We start from the raw sequence: 26,346 nt of genomic DNA, 5'->3' as shown, positions 1-26,346 counted from the left end.
AAAACAAATAATTTAGATTCTTTTATTAGATGATAGAAACATCTTTTAGTATCAGACATAATTAAATCAGAGCATGTGTATTATAGCTACTGAGGTATCATAGAGGAGGGCTTGCTGCTCAGATTGAACCTCATATCAAACTTGTACCTTGGCAGGGTTATCTGTGACCAAGGATCATGTCATCTTTGCAAGTTTATAAAATTGATTTATCAATTCAACAGAGTACCAATTTATGCTGTTACACCCACATATAAGAAATCAGAATGTTCACTTACTAGTTTATAGTGGGGATATACTCTTACAGTGATCAGAATATTTATGTGTGGACTCTTAAGATATCAAGGTACCTGAGAAACAGAAGAGGTAACCGTGCCCTTGCTTGGTAGGGATATAATATGAGCTGAGTCTGGGACAGATGTGGAAACTAACACCCATTCAACAGAGCACACACTATTCTAAGTGATTGGGACCTGCAGCCACCATATGGCTCTCCCTTTTAGAGTCCTGGATATACATCAACAAAGGCTTGTAGAGCTGTCCTTTTCACTGTTTCTGATCAATTATGCCAAAAAAGAAAACCTTGTTATTTTTTGGTAAATTTTCCAAAAGTACAGGTTAGCTTATGTTTTTAAAATCATTGAATGTTAGAAAAAATAGAACTTAAAAGGACATTCAGTTCAATTTTAATTTTCTAAAGAGTAAATTGAGGCGCGGAGTAATAATCCTTTGCTCACGACTACATGTTTTGAAGCTTACTTGGTCCAACTTTTGCTTCATACAAGAAGTCAGTTATTTCATTTTCATTGGTGTCTTTCAGATTCTGTTCTTGAGAGACATCCCAAATTGCTCACTCATATTTAGGTAAAACCTCATGTTATTAAAAACATACTTAAATTCTTTAGCTGGATTAATTCCTAGAATTATGCTAAGTGGTTTTTTTATTTTCATTGTCAGCGATGGTATTTTCTAACCTTCCTCAAATTTTGTGGATATATCTTATGATAGCTTAATTTCACTTACTACCTGAAGCCCCCACTGCATTTGTATATTCTTATTTTGAGCTTTTACCCAACCCCAGATTGTTATTCCTTTGTTTACATTTTTGAAAAGATTTTATTCCATAGTCACAATCTGTTGGAAAGGCATTTAGGCTGAAAAGGTCTTCTCTCGTGTTTACCTCTTGATACTGTCTTCTCTAGGGCAGATGTTACATTGCCTCAATCCTAACTTACACTTTTTACCATTTTAATGTTTTTAAATTATAATACATTTTAATTGATTTTTATGTTGTTCGACCTTTCCAAATAAGTGTTTAAATTAATACTATAATTGGTAGGTTTTATAACTTAGTAATTATGTAGGGATTTGTGTACTAAGTGAAGCCATGACTGAACTGACTTATAGATTGTGGCTTCTTTACAGAGAGATGAGAGGAGAAGAATAGAATAGCCTCTTTGAAGTCTATAACTTAAAACTTTTCTTTAAAATAAAGTAGCATGAGTATTGTATTAACATATGTTTTCTTCTTTTTAGACAATATGTGCACTCATCTGTGGATGTCCGATTGTAAAGCCAGAATATTTTACTGAATGTCTTAAAGCAGTTCAGTCCAAGAAACAGCTTCCACAAATTGAAAGGTATATTGTGTACCTTAAATATAATAAAGTATGACATGAAGTATGATAGCACTAATTTTATTTAGGTTAATTTCCTCATTAATGACTGAGAATGTAATGTTATAGTTCAATTTTATTAGTGGAGATTTTTGTTAAAATGTTAAGAAAGGGTCCCTAGATTCTTTGTTGTTTATTTCTTATCTTGGTAAAACAGTATTATATATGTGCTAGTATTGAGAGAAACACACTGAAGGACAGTGATAGCACAGAGAGCCATTAGCAGAACACACGAACCAGTGACAGGTGTCCTGCACACGGGCACTGAGGAGTAAATTGAGGCATCTCACTAATTAGTTAGACATCTAACTAATGTGCCCTGGCAGGTGTGGCTCAGTGGATTAAGTACTGGCCAGCAAACCAAAGGGTTTCTGGTTCAATTCCCAGTCAGGGCACATGCCTATGTTTCAGGCTAGGTTCCCCACTAGGGGACATGCAAGAGATAGCTATACATTGATGTTTCCCTCTTTCTCCCTCTTTTCCCTTCTCTCTAAAAATAAATAAATAAATACTTTTTTTTTTTTTAAGGAAAAAAGAAGCCTTCTAGCCAGTCATTCACGTTGTGTCTAGTTCACACAGCAGATTCTTCATGGCAGGCCATCAGAGGCCATGGTCAGGAACCTTGTGCAGATCCCAAAAGTTTTAGAAGCTTTTAATTTTCAAGTCAATATATGCTTCACATTTATTAGACCTTTGGCCAAAAAAAAAAAAAAACGAGAACAATATTTAAAGCAAAGACATTCAAGGAGGGCTTATTTCCTCATTTTTCTTTTATCCTCTAACTGTCTTACTTTTGCTTCATCTAATTTTTTCTTTCTTTTGCACAGGTCTTCTGCAGGGCCCAGAGCTTTGAGGCCATCCCACCAATACTTGTGCACTACTCGAGGTTTATCCCCGCCATTATTCATTTTCAGGATTTCCCACAAATTTTCCACCCACCAAGTTGTTGTTCACAGTTGACTTAACTGGGGGATTTTTTAGGGTATCCAAATCCTGTCAACTATACTAGTTGTAATACAGGAGGTTGAGTCTGTGGTTCTCGACTATTGGTTCAGATAAGCTGAAAAATCCACAAGGGGGACTGGGTAGAATAGACAGGGCCTTTATTATTTACATTACAGTGAACTTCAGCAGTGGTAGGTTGGCAAGCAGGACCACACTCCCCATGTCTCTTAAGGAGTCCAAGACTAAGGAGGCACGCATCCTATTAAACTACATTACTTTAGTGTAAAGAAAAGGTCAAGAAGCAGTCCCAGGACACAAAGCCACTCCCAAAGATAATGAGGAAGTTACAATCCATTTTTGAAACAATACAGATTCCTTCTGCCTAGGGGCCCCCTGATTAGCCCTCAGCCATAGGAGGGGAAGGGCCATGTCCATTGACTCCATAGCTTGTTAGAACATTGTCTTGGTAAACCAAGGTTTCTGGTTCCATTGTGAGTTAGGCTACACACAAGAATCAACCAACAAATACATAAATAAGTGGAACAACAAATAGATGTGCCCCTCTCTCTCTGCCTACCTTCTCTCCCCTCCCACTTCCCTTTCTTATTCCCTCCCTCCCTCTCTTAAAAATCCATAAATGATTATTTTTTAAAGTATACACCTGAATGTAAAAAAAATCCTTTAGAAATAAGAGGGACTTACCATTTACTTGCATTTTTTACAAAGTTTTATATTGTGGAGGGATTTCTTAACTTTTTGAAACAGCAAGCTTTGGTCTGGAAGAGAGTCCTTGCATTCATCCAAAACTTGCTGGGTATATCAACAGCGTGAGGTCCCAACCACCCTTTACCAGGCCATTTCTCTGGGATGTCTGCAGTGAGAAACGTTGAGAGATGAGGCAATATCTTCCTCTCAGGACAAAAAGCAGGCCTGCTTATCGCCTGTTACAAAACTGGTTCATTCCCATGTTCATTGTAACATACCCACTGTGTAGTCCTTTTGAAGGCATTCCCCTGGGATTTATTTGGGAAGGAAACATGCTGCAAACATTCTGAGGCTCACTGCTTGCTTTGTCTCTGACCTAGTAGTCTGTATCTTCTGACAGTATCCATGAACCAGAAACAGGTTAACTTGGTAGCTTGTAATCAAATCTCAGATCCAAGAGACTGGAATGGTCTCAGTAAATGGAAGTTTAGAAAGCTTATAGAGCTGACCTTACCTAATCAATCAAAATTCAAGGCAAAGAAATATAGCACATACTAGGAATTTTTCTTGGAGATAGATTTCATATTTGTAAGTTTGGATGTCAATATGATTCAAGCCTTTTGATATCACTAAAAAGCAATATAATAAGTAGTTTTGGAAATCATGAAATATGTCTAAGGACTAATGAAGTAAATAGCTGTCCATATGGTAAGAATGTGTTTTGTGAGAAACCACCAAATTGTCTTCCAGAGTGGCTGCACCATTTTGTATTCTTACCAGTAGTGAATGAGTTGCTCCACATCCTCATCAGCTCTTTGTGTTGTCAGTGTCCGGATTTTAGCAGTTCTGATAGGTGTGGAGTGGTATCTCATTGATGGTTTAGTTTCCATTTCTCTTATGACATGTGATGGATGTCCTTATTTGGAATTTGTATATTTCTTTGGTGAGATGCCTGTTAAAGTCTTTGGCCCTTTTTTTTTTTAAACAATTTTTCATGTTAAATTTTTATTGCATTTGGGGAAGTAAAAATACAGCATAGGGAATATAGTCAATATTGTAATAGCTGTGGTGACAGGTGAGTACTTCAAATATCTGGGGGATCACTTTGTATAAAGTATATGATTAGCCTTTTTTTTTTTTTACTGTTTTAAGAGTTCTTTGTATATTTTGGATAACAGTCCTTTTACAAGTATTTTTTAGTCTGTAGCTTTTCTTACTCTTGATACTGTCTTTTGCAGAACAGAAATTTTTTAATTTTCATGGAGTACACCTTATTATTTTTTAATATGTCTTTGGTGGTATATCTAAAAAGTTACCTCCATTGTTAAAGCTTTCAGGTTTTCTCATGTTATCATGTAGGAGTTTTACAGTTTTTTATGTTTTATATTTAGTCTGTGATTCATTTTGAGTTAATTTTTGTGACAGTCATGAAGGCTGAGTCTAGATTTATTTTTCTGCACGTGGATATCCAATTGTTCCAGTGCCGTTTGTTGAAAAGACTGTCTAAGCTCCACAGCTCCAGGAGCTGCCTTTGCTCCTTTGTCAAAGATTAGTTATATATGTTGGTCTATATCTGACTTCTCTGTCCTCTTTCATTGACCTGTTTGTTTTTTCATCAGTATCACACTCTCTTGATTACTGTAGCTTTATAGTGAGTCTTGAGTTCAGGTAGTGTTAATACTCTTAACTTTGTTCTTCAGTATTGTTGCTATTCTGAGTCTTTTGCCTTTCCATATGAACTTTAGAATGTGTCTATCCACAAAATAACTTGCTGGTAGTTTTATTGGGTTGGTACTGAATTTATAGATCAAGTTGGAAATAACTGTCAGTTCAACAATATTGTACCTTTCACTATCCACAGACGTTAGTAATTTTTACTAGAAGGCAGAGATAAGCTGAAAGATTGGTCACTTATGAATAGCTGTAGCAAAAAGTGAGTATATAGAAAGTTGAAACTGGACTGATGAAAGGCTGAAAATCTGTTGATTTTTCTTCCCTATTTTCTTCTTTCCCTCATTTCCATGGATGATTAAGATGTTTTATAGCATTAAAGAGTTAAAAGATTATATTTTAAAATCTCACTTTGGAAATTTTAAACTGACAAAATACTGTAAGTCTCAATTTCCTGAGTTTCTCCAAAGAGATCTGTAACAAAACACTCATAGTAGAAATTCACAGAATCGGAGTACAAATATTAATATGTATTGGTTCCCAAGCAAACACAAGATGCTGATAGAATTTGATCTTTATGGATGATATTTCTCTCAACCTTTTGTAATTCATTTGCCTTGAGTCATATGTATATACAATTATATCTTGTTATGATTGTCTACTCTTGGATTATGTATTTTCAGGGAATAAAGAACATTTCTGCTGTTCTCGGTGGCATGTGTTACCATATTTCTAGAAAAAAGCATTTGGATACTTTTTTGTCATTTTGTCCAGATAAAAAACTTCTTAAAAATATTGGTATTATGTAAATTAAGCCTTTCTAATATCTAGAAACACTCCATTTGCAAATTTAATGGCATGTATACAGAGTAGTTTATAATTACAACATACTTTTTTTCTTTTTTAACAGTTTTTATCCACCTGTTGATGAGCCGGCCGTTGAAAGTAAAAATATTGATCTGTCAGAACGGCAGGAAAGAAAACAGATCTTCAAAGGGAAACATTTGCATTTCTAATGCCAAGCAGGTAATGTTCTAAGCTAAATTTTCCTAAAGAAGACCTTACTACTAGGAGACTGACTACCTGTTTTCAGTAGTTGTTATTGCATTTCTTGAGATTTTTGTGTAGAGGTTTGGACATGGAATAAAAAAAATTGTCCAGGCACTAGTGTCCTACCCTTTATATTATATAATCCATATACATAGATATTATATATTTCTTACATCGTCAGTTGGCCTAGTAAGTTTACATAAATGTGTAAGTTGAAGGTTAAAGTTCTCACTTGCTGGGTTAGTAAACAGGTGTTGAATGTCTTTCATGTTCTGAAGTGGGCATTCCAGGAGTTTTTGTCACAGGTGGGAAATCTTGCCAGTTGGCCCTGTAGACAGTATGATGTTCCAGGGCTGTGGAGGTGCCTGTGAAGCCGGGATTTTCTCAGAATGGAATTTCAGATTGTCTTCTCAAGAAGCAGGACCAATTCTATGTCAATTTTTTGTTTTACTGTCAAGTCAAAATCTTACAATTGTTAGATTGTACTCAATAAATTAATTGTGGCTATTTTATTACTTTTTCTTATTTTTAGCATAAAAAATTAAGTTCAGCAGTTGTTTTTGGAGGAGGAGATGCTAAATTGATTACAGAAGAAAATGAAGAAGAGAGTTTTCTTTTTGGCACCTGGAACTTGTGTTGTTGATGTAGGAATAACAAATTCACAGACCTTAATTTCTGACTCTCAAAAAAAATGGATTCATTCATTATAGACATGCTCCAAAGGTACTTTATTTTCTTTATTAGTAAAAAGAAACATGCAAGTAGGTGGTTTTACAGGTGACTTCTGTAGTACTCTATATAACAATGAAAATGTAAATACAATAATTATTACAAAGATTTTATTATGTATGATACTTGTATTTTGTTTAAGGAATCTTTTTCTATAAATAGATCATATTATTCACCTACATTTTTACGTAGTATTTTGATATTTCCTTTGAAATTTGTTTTTAATCTACCCAGAATGGATTTGTTTATATTATAGGTCAACAATGCTGGGCACAGTTTGACTTTATCCTCCCTTCACTGATCAACACCCATTAACATTCTAATGTCAACAGAACAAGATTTCTGTTCTGCTTTTTCTTCAGAAGCAGCCTGGCTATTTGTCTCTTTATTTTTTCTATATGCATTTTAGAGTCATTTTTCTGAGAAACTTTGTTGGGAATTGGATTAGGAATTTCACTGAACACAAATCAATTGAGGAGCATTAATGATTCTATAATTTCTCTGTAGAGATCTTAAACACCTTTTTTTAGGTATTCCTAGATCCTACATCTTTTCTGGTAGATATCATATCGTGGTAGTGTAACACGAAGACATGATATTTTTTAAATATATTTTCTAATTGTTCACTAGTTGGGATTATAGGAATTCAGCTGAAATTTAGATACTGTTCTTGTATCCTGCCACCTTGCTGGGCTCCCCTTGTAATTCTAGTAGTTAATTGATAGGCTTTTTTTGTATAAATCCTATCTGTAAATAATGATATTTCTATTCCATTTTTAATAGAATGCTTCTAATACTTCCCTCTCTCTCTATGTTGTATGCCCACTGGATCTCCAGAGCAGTGTTGAACAGAGAGTGGTGATAGTAGCCACATATGTTTATTACACTGTTTGCCTATCAAAGATGACAAAATGTCTATATAAGATTATTGTTAAATATGTATTTAAAATGTTTTGATTTGATTTTATTTTATACAGCTAATCTTTATAACTAATTTTTCATGGTAATATTTTAAAAAACATTAGTAGGATAGTAAAATATGAATTTTAAATTGCTTTAATTATAAGTAGGTATATGTGGTCACTTATTTATAATACTTTGTAAAATCTCTTTTTTAGTATAATATTATTATAATCACACATACAGTTGAACTTGAAGTTAAGCTAGTCAGACATTAAAAAAAAACAAAATGTTAAAGCACCTGAAAAAGACCTTGTAAACTACTGTAGTCACTTAAAATATTTTAAAATAAGTACTAAAAAAAGAGTTTTGTAGTTCTTAAAATTTGAGGTATAGTTTCTGTATAGCATTATATTAAATTTTTTTGGTTTATAAATTCAATTATTATCCACATTATAGAATAACAGAAGGTAGATTCACCATAAGATTCCTTAACACGTGTAAATATGTAAATGACCACTAAACTTTAAATCATAACACATAGATTCAGCTCATACATATTTTGTACTTCCCTCTATCCTCCTCCTCCCAGCTTCTTTCTCTCTTCTAAATTTTCTCTTAGGATTTTAGTAATCATAGGTTTGCATATAAAAATCTTTATTGCTTCATATGGGTATTATTTCCTTTTTTATTCACAAAATTACAGAATTTTAAAATTGAAGGATCTGTATCCTTTACTCTAGACCTTTATAGATGAAATAACTGAGTTACTAAAACATGGTAGGCTTGCCCAGGGTAACATTGCTTATTGAGTAAGCCAGCACTCTATATTTGAAATTCTCTCCATACCATAAAATTGTGCCTCTTGGGAGTGTTGGTGGGGAGATAGATTCAGCTTGACATCATCTTAATAAATTTGTTAGTTGGAATATATTTTCATACTTAAAGCATTTTATTTCTTTTAGGCAAGGTCTTAGACCTATTCCGGAAGCAGAAATTGATTGGCAGTTATTTTCATGACTACAGAGAATTACTGTAATCCTCAGGTCCAGCCCAATACAGGTAATTAAGCATTATTTTACTGAATCTTTAGCAACTTTATTATGCAAATTGATAATAGGCTGTCTGCACATTACTGTATGCTTGCTGGGGGTGACCATTTTCAACATCTTTTAAAACTCACCTTTCCATTCAGTCACTTACTCATTTGATAATATTTGTGTCTGCTGTATACTGGGCACTATTCTAAGTCCTGAAGCTACAGTAGTGAACAAAGTAAACTAGGTTACCTGTTATTATGAACTTTATATTCTGAATGTCAGGATTCAGAGTTAATAGGCAAGCAAACAGACACTTCTGATAAGTTTCTTTGGCCAAGTACAAATGTAAAGCTAAAACACGGTGAGATGGTAGTGATTTGGAGTGGACTGTTGTAGGTGGTGATCAGGAGGGTCTCACTGAGGATGTAACATTGGGGCCTCAGGCATTCTGCATACCAGTAAAGGCCACTGAGGGGATCTAGGGGAGCAGAGTGCCTGGGAGAAGGACCTGATCACAATGGCACCTGCAAGAGAATGGATTCCAGGATCCAGAATGGGAGTGGGGATATGAGTGGAAAAACTCTCCTGGAGGTCCAGATGGGAATGCCAGGGGCCTTAGACTGCAGTGGCAGCCGTGGAGAAGCAGAAGTAGATTCAGGGCATATTTTGGAAACAGCTTGTAGTTTTTAGCATAAGTCAGTGGTTGCTGGTAGTGCTGTTACTGAGATGAGAGATGCAGACTGTAGTCAGCTCAGTGTTGACTCTCATAGCTGGTATACTAGGAGGCATCAGCACTTGACCCTTTGTTATTTAAATACATTCCTCTGCTTTCAAAAATAAGCTGATGTTGCTGTCATGATGATTTATTTATTCTTTTCTGCTTGCTTTTGTACCCTAGATATTTTTATGTTTTTTTCTCCCTTAGGAACTCTCTCTTCTCCTCTTTACCTACATATGAGAGCATCCATTCTGTATTGCTGTATATACTTGTTTTTTTATAGTTACTTGTTGGCAATAATTGGACTTGGCTAAAGAAGATAGCACTACCTCATCTTGCACCCAGGGGTATTGTTCACATTGTGGCCCACTGAATGGGCCACCTGTAGAATTGAACAGTATCTGTCCCTGAGTGGCTGTACTCTGCCACCTGGCTCAGACAGGTTAGGAATTTGCTAAGCTAGATTTTGGAAGGAATGAGCGATTAGAGCAAGGGTGTCAAACCATTTTCACCAGGGGCCACAGTTGCCTTCAAAGGGCTAAAATAATTTTAGGACTGTATAATTGTAACTACTTCTTAACTGTTAAGGAGTTGAAATTACATTCAACCCTTTGAAGGCAACTGCAAGGCTGATATGGCCCCTGGTGAAAATGAGTTTGACATGCCTGCACTAGAGCCTAATGACCAGGACTTGCTTAGGTGTATAGGTCATTACTAGTAATGTTTAGTAATAGTGGTGGCTCTCTCTTGAGTTTGCAGACACTGAAGCAAGCAATTTACATACATCATCAAAATTTGGCCTGCACAATGATTCTTTAAGATAGATGACATCATCTGCACTTTATAGATTAGGGAACTGATGTACAAAGAGGTTACATAGCAAATCATTTGATTCATACTGACTCTTAGGTGAAAGCTATTATGATTTAATTACACTGCAGTGCAGATGGCAGATACTTTGTGAAGTTTTGAGAAATGGTGTTGGGTGATGGGGAGCAGATCTGAAAGGATAGCAGTCTGAAGAAAATTTGACAGGCTAGTATTTTACGATGGATAAGAATGCTTATTCTCCTGATGTCTCTGCCTCTTCCCATTGAGCACACTAGGTATAATTTTCTGTCTGTATGTAGTTAACCTTCAGCTACAAAGTTTTAAATGCTTGTGAAGTTTCCAGTATGTCCAAATAACTATCTTGCTGTAATTGTGCTATGTTGAGTATTTCCCCCCAAAATTATGACCTAACATTCCCAGAATACGTTGTTAGCGTCAAAGCTGAAGACAACTTCTCAGCCTCTTAGAGAGAAGTGCTGCAGTGTGGATACCAGAGAGAGCCATATTAGAGAAGCTGTACTACCTCAGAAATAGCATATGTTATAGGTGTTGGTTTATTGATAGTGATTTCTGTTCTGTTATAGAAAAAGAAAAACCTGTCAATAATTTCAGGCTTTTGAAAACACAACACAAAACATGTTACAGCAGCCCTGGCTGGTGTGGTTCAGTGGATTGAGTGCCAGCCTGCAAACCAAAGGGTCACTGCTTGAATTCCCAGTCTAGGGCACATGCCTGGGTTGCCGGCCAGGTTCCCCAGTAGGGGGCATGCAAGACTCGACCCACACATTGATGTTTCTCTCCCTCTCTTCTCCTGTCCTTCCCCTCTGTCTAAAAATAAATAAATGAAATCTTTTAAAAAGATGTTAAAACAAACAGAATTGTGTGTCTACGTAGCTCCACCTGTCCCAGCCCCTGTTTGACAACTGTCATCTGTCTTTTAGAAAACTAGTTCTCATCTACATAAATGTTTCAGAAACACTTTTAATGCAAATTCAAATTCTCCATAATTCAAAATATTGTGGGATATGGCCAAGGCATCTTTGTTGTTGTTGTTGTTGTTGTTGTTGTTGTTGTTGTGGTTGGTTTGTTTCGATTGATTTTATGCTCGTGTTTCTCATTCAATTGCCAAAAACCACTGGGCTAGAATATCTAGGGAAGAACTAACTACAGAGGAGCTTTCTTGTATGTAAATGGAAGAGCTGCTCCTACTATAGGCTTCAGTTATTCCTCATTCTGATAAGACCTGAAGTTCTTCCTCTGCAGCTGCTGCTCCACAGGCCTGCTGCCATCCCTGCCCACAGTCATTGCCCTGTGAGAAACCTGTATGTCTGTCTGTCTTGAGGGCTGTTTAGTGCTCCCAGTAGAGGTCCTACCTCCATATTCATCTCAGTAGTTGACATTTCACTCTCCCACTGCAATCACCTTCCCTTTAAAACTTTTAATCCTCATTATCAATAGACTAAATCCCTAACTTTCTGTCTAGACTTCTGAGCCCTCAACAGTTTAGCTTTAGCTTGTTTCTCCTTATCTTCACCTTCTTTAAAAAAAGCACATCCTTACAGAACACATGTGCTCTATTGTTTATAGTCCTCATCCTCCTTGACCTTGCTCATCATGGTCCTAGAATGCCAGCACCGCTGTTTCCAAATTTGATTCACTCCAGAGATGCTCCATCTCCTTCATGGAGTTTTTCTGAGTTGTTTTCTCTCCCATCATTCTCCTCCAAGTCAGAATTAATTACTCTGTTTTCTATACCCCAGTAACTTTTATTTGCATTCTAGTTAGAGTTTCTTTCTACTTTCAATATAACCGGCTGTTTTATGCCTCTTTCAGCTTCTGGATTGATTATAAGCTCTTGTTAACTCTCTGACAGCACCAAGCACATCACTTGTTTGTAGGAGGTATGAATATTAATTGAACTAGGTTATTTGTACATAAGATTATATGTGCCAGTGTGGAGCAACAAAATTTTATCATCCACATTTAGATATGTATTTATGGCCACAAGGGCCCTGGATATCATCTAATCTGTCCTTTTATTAAAAGGTATGAGATCTCAAGGCCGAGAAAAGTTAAGGTTCCAGAAATACTTTATGTCCAAGCTAATCTTAAAATTTGGGTTTAGACCTCCGGCCAAGATGGAGGCATAGGTAGACACACTGTGCCCCCTCGCACAGCCAAAATAAGGAAAACAAAAATTAGGAACTCAAAAACAACCAGAAATAACAGAAAATTAAACTGTGCAGAAGTCCTACAACCAAGGAGTTAAAGTAGACACATTCATCCAGACTAGTGGATTCATAGCAGCCACGGGGGAACCTCAGGCTCACGCCTCGGCCCATCCAGCGGGCACAGGGGGACAGATGCTTTCTTCTATGGGGACATGGCTTCTTTGGGGATGTCAAACACAGTTGTAATCAAGAACAGTACCACTTCAGCCAAGATGGAGGCATAGGTGGACACACTGTGACTCCTCGCACAACCAAAATTAAGGACAATAAAAATTTAGAAACAAACAGCAAAAACAGACAGAAAATTGAACTGTACAGAAGTCCCGACAACCATTCATCCAGACTGGTAAGAGGGACAAGTGTTGCAGACCCCCGCTCGTGGGGTCCACAGTATTGTAGCTGAAACAAAAGAAATTCACATGGACTACCAAATCCTGTGGAAGAAAAGGGCGAGGGGCTTCTCTCTCAAGGGGAGCAAAAGCCTCAGCCCTTGCTCCAATGAGCTTTTATTGTCTTACTGGGCACATTACCAGAAGGTCCTCATTAACTATGCACAGGCTCACTTAGGTGGTTACCTTTAGAGAAAACAAAGGAGCCAATGCCACAAATCACATCACAGAAGAGGGATATTTGCAAATGAGAAGGCACAAGCTGTTGAACTGGTTACCCAGGTCCTTGGAAGGTGTAGGATGGTTTTTAGGAAGTTGCTTTGAAGTAAATGTCCTCAATTCAGGGTGAGGGAGTTTTAGCAAAAAGCAAGACTCACAGAAGCCTAGGCACATTGCAGGTCTGATTCCCCATGGGAGAATCTATCCGTGGGCATGGGTCCTGTGCATCTCTGAGTGGGAGATAGGCCCACGCCACGCAGAATGGTGTACTACAGGGCGGAGTCAGTGGCTGGTGGATAGGGGTTGCTGCAGGAAAAAGCGGTGACTGGCAGACCCGGGCGCACAGGGCACAGGTGGCAGCTAGCAGACCCCAGTGGCAGGCCCTGGGCACGGGCACAGGGAGGCAATGAGCAGACCCAGTAAGGCGCACAAGGCAGCTGGCTGTCTGCAGTCACACATTCGTGCACAGATAAACCAGGTAAAAGCAGGCAACAAGACAGACTGCACAAGCCAGGGCCCAGCTCAGGGAAATAAAGCCTAAAAGCACTGATTGAAAACACTTGGGGAAGTTGAGGTGCCGGGAGAGACTCCCAGCCTCACAGGAGAGTTTGCTTGAGACACCCACAGGTCCTAGAATGTACACAAGCCCACCTACCTGGGAACCAGCACCAGAAGGGCCCAATTTGCCTGTGGGAAGCGGCAGAGGGGACTGAAATCCAACAGAGAACAGAGCAAGCACCATTGTTCCCTCTCTGATCCTGCCCCCACATACAGCATCACAACCCAGCTACTGGGTTGCCCTGCCCTGGTGAACACCTAAGGCTCCCCCATCATGTAACAGGTGTGACCAGACCCCACCCCCCCCAAGAAAATAATGTTGCAAATGGAAGAACAAATTAAAGCTCCAGAACCAATATTTTTAAGCAACCAAGAGATAGCCAACCTATCAGATGCACAGTTCAACTGTCAGATGCATAGCCAGCCTATCAGATGCACTGGTGATCAGGATGCTTATAAACTACTTGATTTTGGTTGCAAATTAGATGAAAAAATGAAGGCTACACTAAGTGAAATGAAGGAAAATATACAGGGAGCCAATAGTGATGGGAAGGAAACTGGGACTCAAATCAATGGAGTGGACCAGAAGGAAGAAAAAAACATCCAATCAGAAAAGAATGAAGAAACAAGAATTCAAAAAAATGAGGAGAAGCTTAGGAACCTCCAGGATATCGTGAAACATTCTGGCATCCAAATTATAGGGGTACTAGAAGGAGAAGAGGAAGAGCAACAAGTGGAAAAGTTATTTGAACAGATAATAAAGGAGAATTTCCCCAATCGGCCAAAGGAAATAGACTTCCATAGAGTCCAGAAAGCTCAGAGAGTCCCAAAGAAGTTGGACCCAAGGAGGAACACACTAAGGCACATCATAATTACATTAGCCAAGACTAAAATGAAGGAGAGAATCCTAGAAGCAGCAAGAGATAAGGGGACACTCACCTACAAAGGAGTTCCCATCAGACTGTCAGCTGATTTCTCAAAAGAGACTTTACGGACAAGAAGGGGCTGTAAAGAAGTATTCCAAGCTGTGAAAGACAAGGACCTATATCCCAGATTACTCTATCCAGTAAAACTTTCATTTAGAATGGAAGGGCAGATAAAGTGCTTCTCAGAGAAGGTCAAGTTAAAGGATTTCATCATCATCCAGCCCTTATTTTATGAAATGTTAAAGGGACTTATCTAAGAAAAAGAAGATAAAAAATATGAACGGTAAAAAGACAGCAAACTCACAGTTATTAACAATGACACCTAAAACAAAAGCAAACTAAGCAAACAAATAAAACAGGAACAGAACCACAGAAATGGAGATCACATGGAAGGATAGCAACAGGGGAGTGAGAGGAGTAGAGAAGGGGAAAAAGGTACAGAAATAAGTGGCATAGATGGTAGGGAGAAAATGGGGAGGGTAAGAATAGTATTGGAAATGTAGAAACTAAAGAACTTAGGACACATGGACATGAACTAAAGGGGGGAATGTGGGTGGGAGGGGGTATGCAGAGTGGAGGGGAGTGAAGGGGGGAAAAGGGTCACTGGTTTGATTCTCAGTCAGGGTACATGCCTAGGTTGCAAGCCAGGTCCCATTAGCGAGGGGCACACAAGAGGCAGCCATACATTGATGTTTCTCACCCTCTCTCACTCCCTTCCTCTCTAAAAATAAATAAAATCCTTTAAAATTTTTGGATTTATAGACTAGTACCTTTTCTGTTGTATCATTTCAGGTAGAAACAAGGTCATAAGGAATTGGTAAAAATCTACATTGTAATTAGTAGTATTACTTCTTTTATATATTCATAGGTAGGTCTGTGTGGGTTCCAAGTCATAGATGTCTGACTTAAAATTTTAGAAGATCATACGGTATTTGTCTTTTACTGCCTGGCTTATTTCGCTTAGCATAATGGTTTCCAATTCCATCCATGCTGTTGCATAGGGTAGGAGCTCCTTTCTTTCTGCTTCATAGAATTCCATTGTGTAAATGTACCATAGTTTTTTGATCCATTCATTCACTGATGGACACCTTGGTCGCTTCCAGCACTTGGCTATTGTAAACTGTGCTGCTATGAACATTAGGGTGCATAGGTTCTTTTGGATTGGTGTTTCAGGGTTCTTAGGGTATAATCCTAGCAATGGAATTGCTGGGTCAAAAGGCAGATCCGTTTTTAGTTTTCTGAGAAAATTCCATACTGTTATGATCTCACCTTTAACAGTAACCTAAACAATAAAACAAACAAGCAAAATATAACCAAAGACACTGAAATAGAGAACAGGCTGACAGTGACCAGAGGGGAAAGGGGAGGGAATTTCAGGGGAAAAGGGGAAGGGTTTACAGGAACAAGTAGAAAAGACACATGGATAAAAAAACTGTGGGGGCGTGGAAATGGGAGGGAGGTGGGGAGGGTTGCAGGGCGTGACCTGGGATGGAAGTAAAAGACAGAAAACTGTACTTGAACAACAATTAAAATAAAATTTAAAAATTTTAGAAGTTTTGAAGGTACAGAATATACATGTCTTCCTCCCTCTTTTATCTCCTACTTTCTTTGCTCCTTTTCTTCTGTGTTCAATCATTTACTTATTCACCAAGTATTTATTGCACATTTATTATATACTTATAATTATTCTAAACACTTGGAATAGAAAGGTACAGAGATCAGAACAAATACCTGCCTTCGGGTATTTTTAGCAAGGAGAACAATAATAATTGCAAATAATCTTATTGTTGACAAATATCACTTATCCTGGGCCATTAGAGTCCATTTATAAATGTTCCTTTTAGTGATGGTATAACCATAATTATATTTTTTTGCAAATGTCTGTGCAAGCAAAAATTAGTTTTAGGGATATGTGTGTTTAAGGAAATACTAGTGAGCTTTTAAGGTGGTCACATAAGAAGAGAGAAGTCTTTAAATATCTGAATTTGGAATCAGTACTAAACATTTATTAAACACATCCTGTGTCATGAGGACCTAACAGTGATAATTTAGTTTACATACTTAGTAAATGCCAATTAAAAAATTTTTCAGTTAACAATTTAATTCCATTAACTTATATTTACAATATACCAAACATTGCTCAAGGACTGGGGACTGAGAAATGAGCAGACTCTGTTCCTGCTCCCAGTCAAAAAGGGAAGTAACAGGTGAACAGTGCATTATACAGTGAGGCAGTGATAGCAATCAAACTTGCACAGTGCCTACTGCTCCAAGCACTCCATCTGAGTGCTGTCTGTATGTCATTTCATTTTGCCCTCAAAACAACTTTTGGGGAAAAGTGTGATAAGTCCCCCATTTTATCAATAAGGAAATTAAGGCATAGAGGGGTTAAATAATGCAGGTCACACAGCTGGAGATAAGTGTGTTAAAGTTTAAGTAATGATATACAGGGTGGCATGGGAGCTGAAATGAGGGGCACCTGCTTCATTCAGTACAGGCGTTCAGCAAAAGTGTGCCAGGAAAGGGGCACTTGAGTTAAGTTGTCACACCAGTAAATAAAATTATGAAGCAGTCATGGTTTTCTATATTAGCCAAAAAATTGTGTCTAAAACTTTGTATTTTTTTTTTTCAAATAGTGTATTCATTGTAAAAATAAAACTTACATTGCCCTGGCCAGGGAGCTCATTTGGTTGGAATATCATCTCATACACCAAAAAGGTTGCGGGTTTGGTTCCTGGTCAGGGCACATAACTAGGTTGCAGGTTTGATCCCCAGGTGGGGTGCATATGGAGGGCAGCTGATCAGTGTTTTTATCTCACATCCCTACGTGCATATGTGTGTCTGTCTCTTTCTCCCCCCTCCCTTCTCCCTCTTTCTCCCTTCTTCCTTTGCCTTTTCTCCTTTCCTCTCTCTTTAAAATCAATAAACATATCTTCAGGTGAGGAATAAAAAAACAAAACACTGATTTTGATTTATGTAGATGGTAGGGTAGATATACTTTCGATGGGGAAGAAATGTAGTTTTTTGGCCTATTGACTTAAAGTACTATTTGAATTAGAATTTAAGTTTATTATTTTTATTTAGATTGACAATACTGTGAAGGATTTGATGTTCAAATAAAATGATTTAGTTTAGATAAGCTCATCACAGATGCCAACAGGCTGCTGATAGGCCATTTTGTTAAGTATTTGTTGGTGCCACTGAATGGAGACAATCATGTGCTGTCTTACCTGGTTAATTCCCTCAGCATGACACAGTCTAACAATGGTGAGTGACCAAGTGTCCTTGTGTCTAGCAGTTGTGTTTGTTCTCTCACTTGTATAATTTACAGGATCCAGGACAACGACTCCAGGGCCAAACCTTTTCCAAGGCTTATCAGTCAAAGAGAAGCTCATGCCAACTACCCCAGTGAACACTATGACATATGTAGCCAACACAGAGTCGGAGCAAGGAGCTACATGGTGAAGTTGTACTGTTAAGAAACTATCATTATAATTCTATCAAATTAATGTTAGTGTCTTGGGAAATGAGAGAGAGGGGTGCCAGAGAAAATAATGTTTTAGGACAGAGATCAGCAAACTTTCTATAAAGGACCAAACTAAATATTTTTGGCTCTGTCACAGCTGCTGAACTCTGCCATTGTACCACGGGAGCAGCCACAACCACATGTGAATGATTGAGAGTGGCTGTGCTCCAAAACACTTAATGTGCAGAACATGTGGCAAGCCATCATTTGCCAGCCTGTCTTGTGATAAAGGGTTTTTTTGTTACTTGCAAATGTACAGAGAAGACTATTAAGAATTATATGCTTTATTTGTGACTAATGAAATTAGTTTCAAATGAATTTGTTTGTATTGTATGATATTGCCTGTATTTGAATGTTACTTATAATTTAGGAGATACTTTATATGTATCTACCTGGCTAATCTGAATAATCAACACAGTATATTTTATTTTAAATAATCCATAATGAACTGTTCACATTGAAAGATACTTGGGATATCACTATATATGATCATATTTCAGTTTTCCTGGACCATGTTTTGTATTGAGGCCAGATATAACTTTTTAAAGAGAAACTTTTAATGTTTTTAAAGTCCCTTGAACAACAGCTTTACTTGTTTTTCTGTGAAATAAGAGTAGCAAAGACCCTGTATATTTAATGCATTGCTGAACTCTGTATGTGTACATGTGCTTAAAATATTTTTCTGGCAGTCTAGAGTTGAGTTCTGTTGTACAGGCTGCTGTCTTGCTTGGATATAATGACATCAGTTCATCTAAAGTGATCTGAATAGCCTATTATATGATGTTGGAGATCATTCTTTTTCTGACTTCCCATTTTTAATTAATTTTTTGCATGGAAATAATTTATAAATCTTAAACCAAGGAAAATTTACCTAGGATTCTCACCTCCTTTAATTTATAATAGGACATGAGGTTGATATTCCATGCATGCTTGGCAGTTTCCTGGCAGAGTCTGTCTGATAGTATGTGCTATAGGGGTGAAGAAAAAGGGTGTCACTCATACTCAGGGAGTGTCGATGACACAACAGCTACTTCCTTGGGAGTGTAAAACACATTGCTGAATTACCATCTAAGTATAATTAGGTTCTAAAACTACATTACATTTGTACTACTGAAAGGACTTTGTTTCGGGTAAAGATTGTTATAGACTTGGTTGACTTGCATTCTTTTCTTTTGCTACAGTATGGATTTGAGTGAAAGATCAAAAGAAGTAAAAATCTCCAGAATGGAACAAAAATTCAGAATGCCCTCACAAGAAACATCCACTGTAAAGGAATCCCCCAAAATAATCTCTGATCATAATACTGTAATATCAGATACTCTAGTGAGGAATCCAAACTATCAGCTCTCACCAGTAAAGCTCCCAGGTGTAAATAGAAGTAGAGATCGAGCTTCCCAGCAGCTGCAGACCAACTCCATCCGAAATTACTTCCAGCTATCCACCAAAAAAGGTACATATTCACAGCACTTTCGTGTCTCTGAGAAACTAATGTTTATGTGATTGTAGAATGGTGTTCAGTCTGTGGAAAGCTGTGGCTTTTGACCTTGCTCCCTCACTATGGTCACTGGATGGACTCTCATTTTTTTTCCTTCTTTGCCCTAGCTCATACGTTGTTTCCTTGGCTACACTTGTCTTTCATCTTTCCTGTTTCAACCTCTTTCACTTTCATGAGGCAGGACCTGCTCCATCAATGTTTTCCTCAATTTCTAGAACTGTTAATGTCTTCTGGGTCCTCTTCTACATTCAAGAGCTTTATCTCATTTCTTAAAACCCTCCCTTAGCTCAGTTTCTTCCTATTGCTACTGCCTTTTGTCTTTTACAAACACTTAAAATTCTCAGAAAAGGAGATGATTAGTTAGTGCTCCCATTTCTGTATGAGATATTTCTAAACCATCAGTATTTTATCTTGACATGACACCCTGGAAATTAACCACTGACATATAGCCAACATGAGTGGCTTGTTGGTGGCATGCAGCTCCTGAGCCATTCTCCTTGAATCCCTTCTCAGTTGTGTGGTAATGGTCTGTCCCCGCTCTTTCCATCTCTGACTGGCCCTTTGCTCCTTTTCTGAGTCTTCTTTCCTCCTACCACTCCTTTTTATCTGTATAATCTACCTGCAGGATTTCATGACATTATTACAAATGGAAAAGATCTTTGGCCCTAACTCATCTTTTAAGCTTTACTTTCCCACAGGAATGTCCTGCTGTTTTTCCAAATGATAGTCCTGAAAACTTTTCTCCCCTATGACTGAATGAGTAATTCTTTTTTGTTAGGAGTTCATTTTGTCAAATCTTTTACTCTGTCTTCTCTGAGTCCCGGTAAAGCCAGTAGTTTGATTCTTACTTTGAGCGTCCTATAAATTCCTCCCTTTCCATCTGTTTGTGTTACTGCCTCTCTGGTTCAAACTCTGACTACCTCACTTACTACAAAAACCCCTTGATCAGTCTTTCTAGTACCCTGACTTAGCTTAGAATTATTAAAGTGTCACCTGACTTCCAGTTCAATGTGAACCCAGTAAAAACTTGGAGAATAGAGACCTGAGCTTTTGTTTCCTCTGTGGGCCTTAGTACAATTTAAATGAATAGTGTTCATTATTTATGGAATGAGCAATACAGTGTTGTCTAGAAAATGCTTAGTCACTTTCTGTAGTCACACATCACTTGCTGTGTGTAGCCTGTAGTTTATTTTGGATTAGCCCCTCTGACTTACTATCTTGAATCCAGCTCATTAACCCATCAGGTTTTATTCTTGTCCACAAGTCCCTTACATTATAGAGTAAGCTATTGTTTCCTGGCAGTAAGTCCTTTGTCTTCTTCTATTTTTCTCTATATTGATTTGTCACCTATTGCTACTTCACCGAAGATTGACATCTCCATATTGTTTTAGCTGTATGGCTGGTCAGTCCTCTCAAAATAGTAGAGTATATATGAGTTATGTACTGTTTTCAGATGTCTTTTTAAATCCAGTGATACTATTAATTAATAAAACCAAGAACATGGTGAATTAAATGTAGGACGGGTGAATATTGCCAAACTCTTAAATTACCTAGCTGTGTTCATTGTCTGTTTTTGTTTTTTCCTCTTCTTTTTTAAATCTAAGGGAAAGGGATGAAGAGAATAAAGAAATGCCATCTAAATCAGCAAAAATGGAAATGTCTTGTACTCTTCTAGAGCAAACACAACCTGCTACACCCTCAGTGTCGAGAAATGAGGAGCAGCATCTATCTCAGAATGAGCCAGTGGGGGGAAAAACAGATACCTTATTTACAGATGTGGATTCAAAATCCACTGTAAAAAATTCTGCCGATAAATCTCTTTCTACAGAAAAACGAAGATCAGAAAAAAGGAAAATTGATGATGTAGCTACAGAAAATGAAATATTTGAAGAGGTATTCAAGAACACAAAATTAGAGTTAGAAATTGAAGTGAAAACTCAAAAACAAAAGGAAGATGTCAAAATTAGAAAAATGCCAGGATTGGACATAGAAACAAATGGCTCTTTTAATGATGAAATGATACCAGAAAGTAACAAAATATCTGTAAGTAACATTTTTTAAGATTTTATTTATTTATTTTTAGAGAGAGGGGAAGGAAGGGAGAAAGAGAGGGAGAGAAACATTGATGTGTGAGAGATATCAGTTGCCCCTTGCACACCCCACACTGGGGACCTGCCCTGCAATCCAGGCACGTGCCCTGACTCTGGTATGGAACTGGCGGCCTTTCGGATTGCAAGCCAGCACTCAGTCCACTGAGCCATACCAGCCAGGGCTGTAAGTAACATTTTTTAATGAAAAGTATTGCAAAGGGAAATTTAGAAGGTTAAAAGGTATTTAGATATTTGTACTGACAGTATGAGCATCTGTTGTTTCCTTGAAATAAAATTAGTGTCTTTAACACCCACTATTAACTATAAGAATTTGTGGGTTGATAAGGTAAATGTTAAAAATAAAATGATTCTTCGACAGTATACAGTAAATGACAGGAAATAAAACTGTCATTCATGATTGTTTAGTAGATATCCAGGCTGCACTATTGTGTCACACATTTGCCCATGAATGTAAGTATAGGTGATGCCTTAATAGAGGAAATAAAGACAGAAAAATGAAGAAAGTTAGTGGAACTAAGTATCTACTAAATAAATCTTTAGGATAAATCATGTATACATCAGCAGGAAGTTTTTTCAATTTTGACCTTTAATGTCCTATATTATTTTCTTGTATGTTGATAATTGTTTTGCCCACTTAGGTCTAAGAACCTCTTCATATTACTTTCTATTTTATACATCAGTAAGTAGCCTATCTGTAAACAATTTAGCTCATTAGGTGAGAGCACAGACCTTATGAAATAAAAATTTATTATCTGACCTCCCACCTAGATCTGTTGGTTCTGATTCATGGTCATGTGTGGTTATCCCCTCCTATAACTCAGTACACCCAGTTTTCTTCCCAGAAAAAATTCCCTTATTGTATTGATTAGAATTCCTTTATGATCTTTACAATTCTAAAATCAGTGGCTTAAACAAGATAGTTAATTTTTTCCTATAAAAGGAACCCAGAGTAGGTAAGCAAAGCTGCTTGGCAGTCCCATGCGTTTAATTTGCTGGCAGTCTGCCTTCTTTCTTTGTGAGATGGCACCTCCAGTTTCCACAGAGGAAGCATGGTGCAGAGTGGATAAGGTGAAGGCCTTTCCACTTGAGTTTCTCCCCACCTTCTAAGGAACTTCCTCAGAAACTCAACTTGATAATTTGGTTTATAGGCTGGAATTTAGTCATGGTCTGCACCACTCCCCGTTTAGGAGATGCTTTAAGTTTGGCACATTGGTGTTCCTAATGAACTCATCATTGTAAGGAAGAAAGAGAATGGATACTAAGATACCCTATAGTTGGATTGAGAACTTGAGAGACAGAGGGCTCTTTTATTATCAAAGATTGAAGATCAGCTGTCATTTTACCAAGAAATTAATTAAAGCAAGTGGTATAAACATCCTGTAGGTCACTTGTGGAGCAAATGCCACTATAGTGGAAAGCTAGGTAAGTTAGCTTATTGCAGTGTGTGGTAAAATCCAAGGAATGATTACCTAACCAAGTTTAATAAAATTAAATCTCCATAAAGATATGTTTATTCTACATCAGTTGTGAATTTACATTGTCATGTTAGCTCTAGCCTGTTCCAGAACTTGTATCCAGGCCTCTTAATATAAATGTTCTATCTTTTTTTTTTAATAGTAGTTTTTCATTAACATTTATCCCCCTTATACCCCGCTCTTCCCACTGTTGTCCCTGTGCACACACTGTTGTCCATGTTTCCTTTTGCCTTTTTACTCAGTCTCTCTACCTCCTAACTGCCCCCTCCAACCAAGCTATCAGCCTGCTCTCTAACCATGAGTCTGCCTCTATTTTGCTTATTAGTTCAGTTTGTTCATTAGGTTTCACATATGAGTGATATCATGTGGTTGTCTTTCTCTGACTGGCTTATTTCACTTAGCATAATGTTCTCCAGATCCATTCATGCTGTTACAAAGGGTAAAATTTTCTTCTTTTTTACGGCCGAGTAGTATTCTATTGTGTAAATGTCCCATAGTTGTTTTATCCACTCATCTACTGACAGTTGGTCTGCTTCCATATCTTGGCAACCGTAAATAATGCTGCAGTGAACATAGGGGTGCTTAGGAGTTAGTGTTTTGGGTTTCTTTGGATAAATTCCCAGAAGTGGAACCACAGAGTCATAAAGCAGTTCCATTTTTAATTTTTTGAGGTATCTCCATACTGCTTTCCACTGTACCAATCTACATTCCCACCAATCAGTACAAAAGGGTTCCCCTTTCTCCACATCCTCACCAGCAATAGTTTGTTGATTTATCGATGATAGCCATTCTGACCAGGATGAGTTGGTATCTCATTGTGGTTTTAATTTGCATTTCTCTTAGTGATGTTGCTCATAGCAGTATTTTTTATGACACATCTCCTCAGGCAAGGGACACAAAAGAAAAAATAAACAAATGGGACTACATCAAACTAAAAAGTTTTGCATGGCAAAGGAAACCACCAACAAAATAAAAAGACAGTCCACTGAATGGGAGGACATATTCACAGATACATCTGATAAGAGTTTAATGTCCAGTATTTATAAAGAATTTATAAAACTTAACACCAAAAAAACATGCAATCCCATTAAAAAATGAGCAAAAGACCTGGATAGACAGTTCTCCAAAGAGGACATGCTGATGGCCAATAGACATATGAAATGATGCTGGATGTCAGTGTTTGGTTTTTAGAAAGTTAGGCCCCAGTTACATTAATGTAGTCACACATTTGAAAATGTGTTTGCCTCATGGCACCCTTTCCTCCTGTATTTATTTCTTGTTTTTTTCTTATATGTTTTTATTTTCTTTTTTTCATCATCTTGTCCTATTACTTATGTCAGTCTTTTATAATAGCCTTTTTTTTTCTTTTCCTTCAGTTCTCTCCCAGATTGGTGCACTGCTCACATTGGCCACAGCTCTGTCTGGAAATGTTCCTGGTTTTAGTCACAGAATTCTTTGGTCCATCCTGTATGACTGCTAGTTAATCTTCCTAAATACCTACTCTGCACATTCTCCCAGGGCTCATGTCACTAAGGAAGTGGGCATTAGAGCCCAGGCTTGGAGAGACCAGAAGTGCACACCACACCACACTGATATGGGGCTGCTTAGACAAGGCTTTTGTGGGCCTGAAAAGATCTTTCATTTAAATTCCGAGGTTTACATGCTATGTAATGTTACTGGGATATTATTTTATTTTGCTCTGTGATTCTGTAGCATAATTTCCTTTGTCCTTATTTTACTATTTCAGAATTCATGACATTCTGAATAAAAATATAGTACAAAATAAATAGGTCATATAGAGTTTTGGAGAGTGAATAGCAATTCGAGCCACACCTTTGGATATTCTAAAAGTTAAATTACTGTATTGTAGCACTGTAATTTTTTAGTGAAAATTTTGTTACCTTACACTGAAAGTAAAAATACTTTTGTAATTTTTAAAAACTTTTTATTTTGAGGTAATTGTTCATACATATGTTGTTGTAAGGGATTATATAGAGAGATCCCATGTACTTTTCACCCTTTTTCTTTAACTGTAACATCTTGCATAGCTAGAGTATGTGTCAGGGAGTTGACATGGATACAATTCATCAACCTTACTCAGACAATGTGAAGTCATTTTGAATTCTTTCACTTTGTCATTTTTAATAATTTAACATGTCTGAAAGTCCTTGTGAGTGCTCATGGATTAAAGGAATTGCACCTAATATTTCTAGCTACAGAAGTGGTTATCAAAAAATTATATATTGATCCTTTCATTTAAAAAACATTGCAGTTTTAAGAAGGCAAAAAATATTATACTTCTCGTTGACATTGGATTTCTTAGTTACATTTCAGAAAGGCAATTTCTAAAATAAGTTGATGGAAGAAACTGCATTTTCCTATTTGGGGATTTAAACAGAGATTCTAGCATGTCTGTTTGAGTTTCTGTGAGCTGAACTAGAAAGCCATTGGCCAGATATTCCTGCTAACAGTTTATCCTGCTATAAGTAGTAGCTGTGCCTGAGTCTGGGCCTTACTTTCAGTCTTCCAGCCTCCTCAAAATAGACATGACTTGGCATCCTTGTAAAAACATTATTCCTCTTCCTAACAGCACCTACTGTCTACACAACATCTCTCTTTAACCTCATTCCACTTCCAACTCTAAATTAGATTTTTTCCTCTCTAATAACTGCAGCATCTTCCAAAGCCCAATGCAATAGCTACCAATCATGGGACACCATCATTTGTTTACAGCATCCCTGAAATGAAGCATACTCTATGTGTTGAAGAGATTAGGAAACTGACAGTAGGAGGCATTAAGTAACTTGCCATGGTCACATAGCTAGGTTTTGATAACAGTACAAACACAGGTCTACCCTGCTGGGATTAGTCCAAGTATCTGGGTAGGGTATAGTATGATTCTCTGAGATAGGAAATACACACTTGTTTAAGAGGATGAGCAAGTTTGAAGGAGTAAGGCAGGATGGGGAGAGAAGGTGTGGGGAAGTGATTTGTTCTGCTTATGAAAACAGCTTCCAATGGGAGATGCATGTGAGAATATTCAGTAAGGGTACATGGTAGGCTTAGAATATAATTCTTAATCTCACTATTGATAGACATTAATACACTTTAGTCCCTAAGCAAGCACAAAGTACATTTGTTTTTCTGTCCAACT

The 26,346-nt window shown here is 37.4% G+C and overlaps 1 protein-coding gene across 1 annotated transcript in view; it reads left to right on the top strand.

Moving 5' to 3' along the window:
* NBN (nibrin) overlaps positions 1 to 26,346 on the top strand; it is a 51,484-nt gene that overhangs the window by 1,542 nt on the left and 23,596 nt on the right. Inside the window, 10 exon segments of the mRNA XM_036031109.1 lie at positions 1,534 to 1,637; positions 5,905 to 6,025; positions 6,577 to 6,653; positions 6,655 to 6,749; positions 6,752 to 6,767; positions 8,639 to 8,670; positions 8,673 to 8,735; positions 17,917 to 18,046; positions 19,293 to 19,559; positions 21,208 to 21,649. Coding sequence (XP_035887002.1) covers positions 1,534 to 1,637; positions 5,905 to 6,025; positions 6,577 to 6,653; positions 6,655 to 6,749; positions 6,752 to 6,767; positions 8,639 to 8,670; positions 8,673 to 8,735; positions 17,917 to 18,046; positions 19,293 to 19,559; positions 21,208 to 21,649 — 1,347 coding nt within the window.

Source organism: Phyllostomus discolor, chromosome 7 (assembly GCF_004126475.2).
Source record: "Phyllostomus discolor isolate MPI-MPIP mPhyDis1 chromosome 7, mPhyDis1.pri.v3, whole genome shotgun sequence".
Taxonomy (NCBI): Eukaryota; Metazoa; Chordata; class Mammalia; order Chiroptera; family Phyllostomidae; genus Phyllostomus; species Phyllostomus discolor.
The sequence above is the reverse complement of the archived record's forward strand: the minus strand, read 5'-3'. Positions and strand labels throughout refer to the sequence as shown.